At 41.8% G+C, this 11588-nt stretch overlaps 2 protein-coding genes across 2 annotated transcripts in view; one reads left to right on the top strand and one right to left on the bottom strand.

Annotated features, from left to right (window-relative positions):
* Positions 1 to 184: 184 nt before the first annotated feature.
* fhip2a (FHF complex subunit HOOK interacting protein 2) lies at positions 185 to 10665 on the bottom strand. The gene is made up of 18 exons (XM_058057959.1): positions 10518 to 10665; positions 8643 to 8794; positions 7607 to 7685; positions 7095 to 7264; positions 6821 to 6925; positions 6606 to 6728; positions 6314 to 6517; positions 6031 to 6227; positions 5834 to 5948; positions 5682 to 5758; positions 5401 to 5593; positions 4910 to 5073; positions 4290 to 4436; positions 4121 to 4211; positions 3898 to 4041; positions 2274 to 2414; positions 2100 to 2203; positions 185 to 2025 (listed from the first exon to the last, which is right to left on the bottom strand). The coding sequence occupies exons 1-18, from the start codon at positions 10522 to 10524 to the stop codon at positions 1914 to 1916; spliced, it is 2325 nt and encodes a 774-aa protein (XP_057913942.1). The 5' UTR covers positions 10525 to 10665; the 3' UTR covers positions 185 to 1913.
* Positions 9990 to 11588, top strand: part of LOC131107718 (actin-binding LIM protein 1-like) — a 48321-nt gene continuing 46722 nt past the window's right edge. Inside the window, exon 1 of the transcript XR_009120317.1 lies at positions 9990 to 10535. The gene's annotated coding sequence lies outside the window, so the exon portion shown is untranslated. The remainder of the gene's footprint in view (positions 10536 to 11588) is intronic.

The following is an 11588-nucleotide window of genomic DNA, read 5'->3' as shown; positions in this document are numbered from 1 at the left end:
TTAACTGTACCATCGCAAAGTTGCAAGTCGTCTCACAACTTTGCAGATGAACATGCATGATGTTAGTTGTGAGTTTACAACCAAAAAACTACCCAACTCCGTCCCTGTACAATGACGGGTGCTGACACACAAAGTCAACAAGTCAGTTTCCAGTCCTTATCAAAAGAAATATGCCCTTAAAAAGTACAAGTGTATTTTTGTTTTATTGTACAGTCATTTTGTAATAAAAACAAGATTCAACCTAACAAAACCAAGCTGAGATACATCTTTTATTGCAAAGGAAAAATGCATATTGCCCTGAATGTAACTAAGCACGATGGAACTGAAGTGAAGACCGCTGAATAAATAGTCAGTGAGGACAAAATGACTGCTTTTGCGATCCCTCAGGAGGGAAGAGCAAGCACCTTTGTTTCACGTCTGCATTGCACAAATCAAAATAGCTAAAAGAAAACTCCTCTTGTTTTGCGAAGGAGAAAAGCAGCGATGGAATTAAAAGCAACAGTGGCCGGTCAGAGTCCAAAGAAAATCAAACAAACAAAATGAGACAACAGAAAGTAACAGGAAGTTAAGGCATCGTCATGTGTCACCGACAACAAGCAGCCTTCTGCTCTTCCAACAAAGCATGCATTGACACCAGGTAGTATTTCTATATTGCTATTGTACACATACAATATTTAACTGGACACATGTTGGAAAGGCTGCTGATTATTAAACGTGCATGATCAACCATTTAACAAAAAATGTTGCATTTATTCGTAATGTGATGCATTGGGGTTTTTTTTTGTAAGATTTTGGTTGATGAAAGAAAAACACATCATTTGTGGTGAAGAACTGTGCAAATGTGACCCTGTACACAGCTCATGACCACAGGGATTAGGGTCTCTCTCGCCGTCACACGCTCACTGATCACACTAAGACACATGAATAAAAGTCCAAATCACTGAAAAATGATGGCAAGAATCCGCCAAAGCAGCGCAAAAGAAACAACACAAAATACATTTTTGGGTCATCCACGCAGGCAAAGCAAAAACACTGCTTTTCAATACAACACTTTGTATAAGAAGGCATCAAAAGCAAAGGGGACCCAGTGACGCCACAATGGGTGAGAAGGAGAACATTTACTTTACAAAACTAGCCATGAGAGTCCATGTGTCTTTGTACAAATATCATCTTGACATTAGCTAAAAACCCACCAAAATGTAACAAGTGCAATGCCAAGAGGTGCATGTGCAATATGACATACATTTATATATATATACTGTGTATATGTACATACATCACGTATATAAACACATGTTGGATGTGTTCATCTTTGGGTGACTCCAGTAGTGAAGCTTTTGATCTTCAAGCACAGCAAAGAGCATATGCTCGACTTTAAAAGCATTCCATCTGAATACCGTGTTGGTTTAAAAAACAAAAAAAGGCAATTTGAAAGCAAAGCAATAAATACATAGACTTGGTACTTAAAAGTGTGTGTAGTACGGTAAATACTACACGATTCATATGTAGGAGGGTGTAACTGCGGGTCCTCCTCTATGAGGAGGGGGCAAACAAGGTGAAAATGTTCCACAAAGAAGAAGGTGTGCTTCCACACTAAGGCGACAACGTCCATGCTTGCAAATAAATACACACCTTTTCACCCACACCCAATACTTACATGATGATGATGATGATTGGCTGGTGAGGACGATGGCAGTGAAACAACATGAAGAGCTCAGTCAGCACATCTTATTCCTCTTGCTCAAGGGCAGTGTGTGAGCTTGGAGCTGCTCCACGACCACAAACTGGGGGCGAAGGGACGCACGTGTGGGGGCGTGCGCCGCCCAGCACAGTCGACCACTTAGTGGCGATGTTTTGCCCACCTTGTGCCAAAGGTGCTGCTAAAAGCCCGTTTTTTCCCTCCCCCAGCCAGACTACGGCGAGGAGGCGGCGGTTGCGTGGTATTTGACAAAGGCGATGGCTGCCAGCTCTTTGCAGAACTCCTCCAGCACGATCACCCCCTCCAACAGAGTCATGTGGTCCACACTGGAAGGAGAGGTGGATGAAAGACGGGTTTCGCTCGAGAAGACGCAAGCGAGCGGTCGTGTGGCCGTACGTACTTGATGCCCTCTGGCTCCAGGCCCAACAATCTCTTCCTCACCAGCAGGAGTTTGGGGGTGAAGTCTGGGATGCGCTGAATCCTCAACATGAGGTCCCCAACCACCTAACACGTCAGCGGTCCATCAAGACAAGCACGTGACCAAACATCTTCAGCTCCCCCGGAGGTAACTCACCCTGACGATGACGGAGAACAAAGACCTGCACCCGGGAGCCAGGTTGATGTAGGGGTCCAGCAGGTACTCGTGCAGGTGGGGGTGCGGCAACAAAGACAGTTTGGACAGAACTGCAGTCACCTGTAGGTTGACGTCATAGGGCTGGAAGAAGATGTGGAAAAACACACAACAAGAGCAGAATATTTTTAACACCTGACATTATGTACACCAGGAAAGTGCTTTTATGGTTATTGTTATTTTTATGATCATTTTCATATCCGTATTTCCACACTGGGACTCCAATAGAGCAGATTCTCATCAGTCTCAGTTCATAAAGATTCTAATGTATCGTTTTAAAGCAGCAACGAGTCTATAAAAGGCTGTTGGAACATATATAGAAAAAATGGTCAATTTATTTGGTACACAAGAACAATCTAATAACATCAAATATCTTACTAAGATAATAATAATCAGTTGTGATGGATGATGTACTCTAAGGTGTAAAGCATCATTGCTGTGGTCAGAGGGGTTTCTAATAGAGGATCAGTCAATAGAGCAGGGGTCTCAAACATGCGGTCCGCAGGACACTAGTTTGAGGCCCCCGCCTTGATATGAAAGTTTAATGTTAGTGCGGCCCGCGCAAGTTTGATATGGATGCTGTATGGTATCATGTACCCAGAAAAAATTATTACGTTTGATTTATGTTCATATTAAAGGTTAAATAACTGTTAATAGTTATCCTCCCTATCCGTGTGGAAGTGGTAAGTTTTTGGCTATTTAAGTTTAAAGCAAATAACTTGAAGGCTACCGTTTAGGTCGCTAGCTCTCTAGTTTGCGAGTTAGCATGTGTCTCAAGACCCTGCAGTTATGTTGTAATAACTGTATGTTGTAAATAAAAAAAGTATAAATGTGACTATAGTCGTGTTATGTCATGTCTACAGGGCTCTAATAATGTTTTGTTAATTTTAATCTGAAAAAAATAATTTGTCTACCCACCAACTATATGTGGTTTCTTAAGTTTTTATTATTTGCCGTTTTATTATTATTATTATATTTATATTATATATTATTATATTTATTACTGATTGATTTTCTTTATTCTTGATTTGTTTATTTTTCCATCTTATTTTGTGCAGAAAAATAAAAATTAAGATATTTGAGAACAGTGGAATGTTTTATCAGAGCTTTTATTGTAGAAAATCGGAACCAAAGCACTGAAAAAGTTTGTATATTTTTCTGTTTTTAATAAATGTGTTTTTTTGTTTTTTTTTGAAAACCTGATGCGGCCCAGCCTTGCCCAGACCCTAGCTCCAGTGGCCCCCAGGTAAATTGAGTTTGAGACCCCTGCTATAGAGTATATGAATGGGAGTGTGAATGGTTGATTGTGATAAGCACACCTTGTGGCACAAAATTACTAAATTAAGTCAATATTCTTGATGGTCATAACAGTGTAAAAACTAGTGTTAATATTATTTAAAAAAAACAGTAACACCATTGTGGACTGTACTTCTGTTTGTAGTTTCTGTGTGACCTTGGCGCTACAGACATTATATGCGCACGCGTACCAAACTATATGGACAGAATCATAAAAGCACGTCCTATTTGATCTTTGAACAATGTTATCAGATATATTTCCAAAACTGACCTGATCTAAAATGCGACCCATCCGATCAAAGAGGACCTTCAGGAAGTGGCCCTCAAAAAATGGGAGTTCTAAGTCACATTTTTCAAAAGGTTTTGGTGTTCCTCTCCAGTCCCAGCGATGACACACTCCACAGTAATCTCGGAACTAAGGAGATCAATCAAGTTGAAATTAGAGGATGCTCCACTGGACATATATCCATGAGGTGGGAGCCTTGAGCGCTCACCTGTCTATGTGCATCTCTGAGGTAGGTGTCATAGCCACTGCCTTCCACCTGGTACGATGACTTCGCCTCATCGGGTACCAAACACAAGAAACTGGAAGCAGTGGCATTTAACAAATTAAAACACAAAAAGATCAGAGTTTAGTATTTCGTATGATGACCAGCTTATAACCTGTTGACAATCTTGTGGACTTCAGTTTTCCCTTCAGACTTTGAGTGGTCTGGACTTTGGGACGGTGAGGTGCTGAGCCAATCAGAACCAGAGAGTCTGCTATCTGGAGAGAGGTCATCACCAAAGAGTGGATCCTCTTCAAGGTCACTGGAGAGCAAACATTCATGGAACAATACTTAATACAGAAGCAAAAATGGAACACTGTATGTTTTAATATCTTTGTCAATTGCATGAATTGCGTATGGCAACATGGCCGACTCTCCCATTATATAGCACCCATGGGTGACTTGGTCAAATCCCTACAGTAGTTTCATTTCTCAAGCTGTAAAGCTAAGTCTTTTGTGATGTATTGTTGCCATGGCATTACTTCTCTAAATTACACATTCAATCTGAAGAATTGCAATACTGTATATTTGCAGTACTACTATCCCAGTCTATTATGACGATCCCACCTCATCATGCTTAAATCATTTAATGACATCCAACAGACACTGAGCAAGTTACACTAAGGTTATAGTGCATTTGAAAAACACAGCATTCTGGTGCATTCATTTTATTCATTGTCGAATGTGTGTGTGTGTGTGTGTGTGTGTAAAAGAATCTCCCAGGGTGATGCTTACACAGAATCATGAGGCTGGCCATTTTCAATGGGTTCTCGTTCCTCCGGTGGTTTGTTCTCCAGGTAGTTCCTCTCCTCCAGGTTACGCAGCACTAAACTGTGTAGGATGTGCTGGTCGGGCTTCTGGATGAGCTGCTCAAAGAGCCGCAGTGTCATGATGCTAATCTGCAGACGAGAGAGGAGAGGAATGAGCAACATTCCAAGTGTTTGCTAACCGATAGAAAAGCAGGCATGCACTGTGACACATGTCACAGATATGACTAAGCCTCCACTTGTGTGAACACAATGTGCAGCTTTGACAGATATTATTTGTGTGCCTTTGGTTGATAATATGAGTCACTGGAACATTTGTTTTTGGACAGCGCAGGTAGCAATTTCAGAACAAATGGATTCTTGAAGACACATTGGAAGACATTGAAAAGCTTGTTATCTTGACATATTAACCGAAGATGCATTGACCAGAAGATGCTGGATAATAATAATGATGAGGACCTCATCTGACAGGTGGTCACAGTGCTCGATGAGTCTATGCCTGAGTGGATTCTGAGCAACAGCAGCAGGAGTCTCAGCTTCGGTGTCCTCTCCCAACAGGAAGTACACCATCTCCCGCAGTAGCGCCTCTGACGTCACCTGCCTGATGATTCTGTTCAGCATGGCTGTTGATGTCAGGATGCCCACTTCAGACCTACAGTATGTTCAACCACAAAGTGCACAGACCATTAGAAGCAAATTCAAACACAGGACTGGCTGTGAACGATGTCTGACACACATACGTTTGCATAAGCTGCGGCTCCATCACAGACGTAAAGAATCTTTCTCGCACTGCCTTGGCCATCACAGAGGCCGCTGACTGTGAATACAAACAAACAAACTTTTTTAATGAGCCAATTACAGCAGAAAAAGTCATGCATCCACCATTAATGACCTTCTGAGCCTCTTTGATAAGCTGGTCACAGTAATCCAGCCAAGAGAGGAAGGAGATGAGAGGCCTCTTCCCTGCAAACACTGCAGCATCCTCCTTCACGTTATATACATCAAGACTGTAAATCAGAACCAGAATATTTATATCAGAATATTTATTAACTCCATGATCACATGTGTAGAAAAACAGAAGCAGTTTACCCCCAGTTAATAGACTCCACCGTCTCGATGTCCAAAGGGTCCATGGATGGTGGAAGGGCTTTGTAGAGGGTGACCAGCCTCTCGGTTAGAAGCTCACAGAGCTCTGTGTTCTCAGTTAAACACCTGGCAGCGGCAGGTTCTGGTAAACTGACCAGCAGCATAAGGCCTTCACAAGCCTTCACCACAATCCTGCCATCCTGAACAGTTACAGTGGAGACGAATTTCGTGAATTTAAACATTGAGGTAAATAACACGTAAAATGGTGAAAATGTGGCTTACTCACAGGGCTCTTTGTGAGGTTGAGCAGGGAGGTAACTAGATTATAATTGTTATTGTTGTTGTTGTTGGTTGGACTAGAGCTGCAGGAAGCAGCTTGCGTCTCCTCACTGCAGGCTGCATTTTCTTGACCCGTGTCTGGAGCCAACGTGTTCTCCTTCTCACCATCCGCCCCGCCAGGATTCTTTGTCTCATTTCTTCTGGACTTGTTCTTGAAACAAAATCACAAATGAGAGCACATGTGCTCTTTAATGTACTCACAAATTGTTTTTAGGATTGTGCAACACACATCAACCTACCTCCAGAAAGAAGTTGACAAGATATGGATCCTGCTTCAGTTTGGCACAAACTATACAGAGAAACTGAATCTCCTCATTTTCTGTCGGAGCAGCAAGTACGTCCCCACATAAACGGACCAGTTTCTAGGAGAAACATGTTAAGAATGTGTTATCCAATCTGTCCCGTGGCAAACTGCTTTCAGGACTATCAAAAAAGGCTAAATGCCGATTCTCACCTGAACTGGTCTGTGAACATTGATATGTGGCAGGAGAGGCTGACGGATGTGTGCAAGCAGCTTTGTGTAGAATGTCAGAACCTGCTGCTTCATTCCTGGAGGACACTGATGACAAACCGTAATTAAATATCTGTTCTACAGAAAACATCTTTGGACAGAAACAAACCCCGTTCATTGTTTCATGAAATGTTCCTCTATAAGCAGTCTGTCACGTGCAAGACGACGATAAAGGGTCAATTTTTGTCATATCATTTTTGAATTATGACTGTCTTACATCTGCTTTGCCCAAAGTGTAAAGAGTCTCCAGGATCTTATGGTGTAGAAGATACTCCATGCAGGGTCCTGTCTCTCCAGACTCCCGTTCCCCTTCCTCCTGACTCAGAATGTCAAGCATCTGTTCCAGGTGGGATGGGATGTTGGTGTCGGTAACTGGAGCTTTGTCATCTGAGAGCGGAAAGGAACATACATTAAAGAATGATGTTTGTTATTCTAATCCTGTTGGCATTTGGAAATGTACATTTTGTATGTATTGCAGCAGGGAAATTCTGCTTCTTCTGTTTTTATGTATCAGACACGTGTATTTGACAGAATCACAACATGCACGTCATGAGGGAAAAGAGTGGCGGGGTTAAGGGTGCCAAGAGACACCCAGCTCACGGGACAAGATGATGCACAAGACCAGGCAAGATTTTGACATTAATTTTACAATGAAAAAATATGACTGGACAAACTTTGTGAGATGTAATTTCAATAAGGCTGGAGACTATTTAACACACTGGCCCTTACCTGAAGTCTCAATGTAATAATGTGTAATGGCCTTCCAGTGATAGACAAAGTCCTCCTGCAGCGGCAGCGAGGGGGCGAGCTGCAAATTGAGAAAATGTAAGGAGTTAATTCTACATGCAGACATATCACATCACAAATACAAACAGTCTATATATGTTTCATCAATCTTCTATACCACTTGTCCTCAGTAGGGTCAAGGGGTGAGCTGGCCACCAGCCAATCACAGACCACATATATATATACAATCAAAAATTCACACTCACGTTTACCCATGAGAAGGTTAGCGTGTCCAATTAGCCATTACTGTTGGGCTGAATTATAGCAAACTATTTTTTAATGATACATGTGTTATGTGTCACTTACAACACTTAGTCACTTAATGGTTTAAATAATATTCATTATCATTTGTGAAATTTGGGCTTAATTAAGATGACATGCTATCATTGTTAGCGGTGTTTCCGCTACATAAAACACAGGTTTCTGGTACGTATCCCCCTTGTTCTTGCTTGTCAGCAGCGAAAAACATACAATATACAATACGTACAATATACCAATTATCAGAAGGCCTTGAGCATTATTACAGATAAAATAAGCATGCAGTGACGTCAGAAAAACTGCGCAATTACAAGCTAGTGTTTCTCTATTGCAACACTGCTTCTAATATACACAACACAGACGTGGTAGTGAGCGGAAACGTTAGCTTAGCTTCAGGAAGCTAGGAGCAACTAACCTTAGCGGCTAACTAGCCCAATTTGCCAGTCTACGTTAAATATAAACAGGCAATAATTGCGAATGTGATATGGAAGAATTGTTACATTTTAGGAATAGATAAACACACATGATAGGACTTATTTGGTAAGAAATTGTAGGATAAACACACGTCAATAAACGAGTATCTAGGCTGCTCGTGAGCTTGCTCGTTAGCGTCGCCGTCGTACTGCTAACGTACTACTGTCTGGCTTGCCCAATGCCAAGTCAATAGCTATAGAAAAAACAGACAAACACATTAATATGTGTGTTTTTGCTCAACACTCACCGCTTCCACGGCATGCTGGAGAATGGATGTAAATTTGGAGAACATCCTGTTCTTCGACTGGACTAATTTCTCCCGAGAAGACCTAGAGAATTCCTCTATCTTCTTCTTCCTGTTTCCGCCTTGATCCAGGTTGGAGCTTTCATACAATGACCCTTGTAAGGAGAGAATTGGTGTGAGTAGTAAAACCGTAAAACGTTATCGGCCGCCGAACCTGGCAGGCCATAAGCAGAGCAGCTGTAAACAAGACGTCTGCAAGTATCGTTCAACTGGGCTCACTTTGGACACGGTGGCACTTCCCTAACGGGCAGCGCAGTTCCTAACCAGCAGGGGGCGGCAGACTACAACACACATGGCCTTTGCTGTTGCCGTATGCATTCAAATGAGACAGGAAAGTAGGGGTGGACGATACTGAAAATGGTGGTATCGATCAGATACCAGGCACATAAATACTGGACCAATATTGCCAGATTTTGTACTTGAACATTAACATTAACAACATTTGATAATATTGTGATCTTGTACAAGAATCTACAGTGCCCTAACACACAAACCCCCAAAACAACTGCATGAGATAAACGCTGCAGGTTTAGGAAAAAATACATAAATGTGGCAGGCCAATATGATTTTTTTCTCATGCACTTCAGAATTCCTGACGGCATCCAAAGGCTCCAAGCATAGAAATGATCCCAAAATACAAATGCAATAGCAAATGCTGTAGTCAAATAAATAATGCAACATCAAAAACACATGCAAAATATTCCCAGGCTTCCAAGGAAACCAGACTTTTTAATGGGGTAAGAGGGATGCCCAGAAAGTTGGTTGAATATATGGTACATTTTACGGTACATTTTTATTTCTTTCCTTTTGTTGAGCTCTTTATTATTTATCTGTTTTGTTCCACGTATTGCACATTTTTTATTTAGCATTTATTTTAGATCTTGCAGCTTTTATGCGACATGGCATTTGTATTTAGCATTTCTATGCCCACACACACATTTATTATATACATTTTTGGGGTCCCTGTTTGTCAGGGGCCCTAGAACTTGTAATAACTTTATGGCAATTTTTTTTTAGCAATCATTTCAGATAAGAATGGAAAACTGATTTGGAAAACGAGTTTAGGGCAAACAATGTAACTATGTAAGAACACAAAAATAGAAGAAAAATTTAAAATATCGACAAAACACAATTATGCTCCTGAATATCGACCATAGGTATCGATAATATCGACAGTTGAATCGACCAGTTCTCTCCCCCCCCCACCCCGAAGAAAAGCGACACTGTACGTTTAATATTTTGGAACAACGACCTATAAGTCAACGCTGAACATTATTGAATTCTGCTAATCAAGTAATATGTCAGGCGTACAACAAAGCATCACTCATTTTATATCAATATAATATTTAATTTACCTTCCATCATCTACTTAAATGTTTTTTTAATGAAAAGGGAGACAAATAGAAGTCATATAACAATCCGACTACCACATGAATTCCATCAGCGAACCTGCTAATGACCATTTTGTACCGTGGGCTGAGCGTCAGTCATCCTCCGTCAGTCAATAATGAGTCTGGATGGGACAATAGAGTGACCCCACGACAGACTCCGGCACGGAATTGTATGCTTTTTTAAAACCGTCGCATCATCTTTTGTTTAAATATGGAGGAAAACTTAGCAAAGAATGATGCTGCCTATTCCAGGACACGCCCTGCTGCCAGAAAGTGCTCTCTCCACTGTGCGGTCTCGTCCACCAAATAGCAGCCACAGTTCTGTCCCCCCCCGCGTCCCAATAATGCAAAATACAACTTAAAACACGCCCGTCGAGCTGGTACATCATCTCCTCATCTCGGCGCACAAAGACCAGAGTCTACCTACCCGGCATGTCTGCTAGAGGTGAGTGTCTTTTGCCGCAGAAGCCTTCATGTCAATTCATGTGGCGGGAGAAGGTCTCTTCATCTTTGGGTAGGAGGGGGGGTTCAAGGACGGGTCTATTTGGGAAGGAAGCTGTGTGACAATGGCACAGACTGTGTAAGTAGGTTACACCGGTGCTGCAGTCTACAACTTATTTGATGATGCGCACACTTTGTGCTCTGCTGCCTAAAAATAGACCAGACATTTGAAATGATCACTTCTAAAATCCACCCCGTTTGCTTCTTGCAGTGTAATGTTGTTTTTTTCTTCCCAAACAAGTCTGTTTCCATCCAAGCTGTGAACTGATTATTAATTCATTTCAATGTATGTATGGACATTTTATTTGGCTGTTAACCCATCAGTAGCACACACATTACTTCACTAAGGTGCCTTGCCCATGGGTACCTCACCTGTGGAAATAATGTCACACATTTTCAACATACAGCCACTGTACTGGAACGCTTGTAGCCATTATACTAGCCTGGATGTGTGTCAGGTGCTTAGCTAAGACCGCCCCCCCCCCCCCCCCTCTTCCCCAGCTGTTGCATCCATAGGTCAGGGGGTCCTTTTAAATGGCGGGATGAGCTGTGGCTTGGAAGCAGAAAGGATGCAACGCTAAGATGGCCGTGAGCTTATTGTGGTACATCTGCTATGTTAGCCATAGATGTGAAAACACAAAGTCTCTGTTGCTAGGTGTGGGTGCAACTTGTGTATAGTAGATCCCCATTATTTGTACTGGTTAAGCCCCAAGACTACCCATGAATGTTGAAAAACGGAGACACCCGTAAAAATTTTTATGGACTAAGCCTGAATGAGATGGGTTTTGTACAAAAACAGTCTATTTTCAGCGCTTCATGAAACTACAGTAAAGTCTTGTTATATCGATATTCTTGGGAGTCGGAAAAAATATCGATATAACCGGACTATCGATATATCCGATCCTGCGCCGAACTGCATTAAAAGTGGGCGATAAATGGGGAATCTTTGATATGGCATGTAATTTTCTCCTTGAGTTCATAGATTGCATATCTGGCA

Source organism: Doryrhamphus excisus, chromosome 20 (assembly GCF_030265055.1).
Source record: "Doryrhamphus excisus isolate RoL2022-K1 chromosome 20, RoL_Dexc_1.0, whole genome shotgun sequence".
NCBI classification, from domain to species: Eukaryota; Metazoa; Chordata; class Actinopteri; order Syngnathiformes; family Syngnathidae; genus Doryrhamphus; species Doryrhamphus excisus.
The sequence above is the reverse complement of the archived record's forward strand: the minus strand, read 5'-3'. Positions and strand labels throughout refer to the sequence as shown.

Coding starts and splice junctions, on each gene's coding strand:
- fhip2a (XM_058057959.1), bottom strand. Junction 2,415..3,897: donor TGGGTCGCATTTTAGATCAG/GTCAGTTTTGGA, acceptor ATCTTCTTCCAG/CCCTATGACGTCAACCTACA. Junction 2,204..2,273: donor TGTTCTCCGTCATCGTCAGG/GTGAGTTACCTC, acceptor CTGACGTGTTAG/GTGGTTGGGGACCTCATGTT.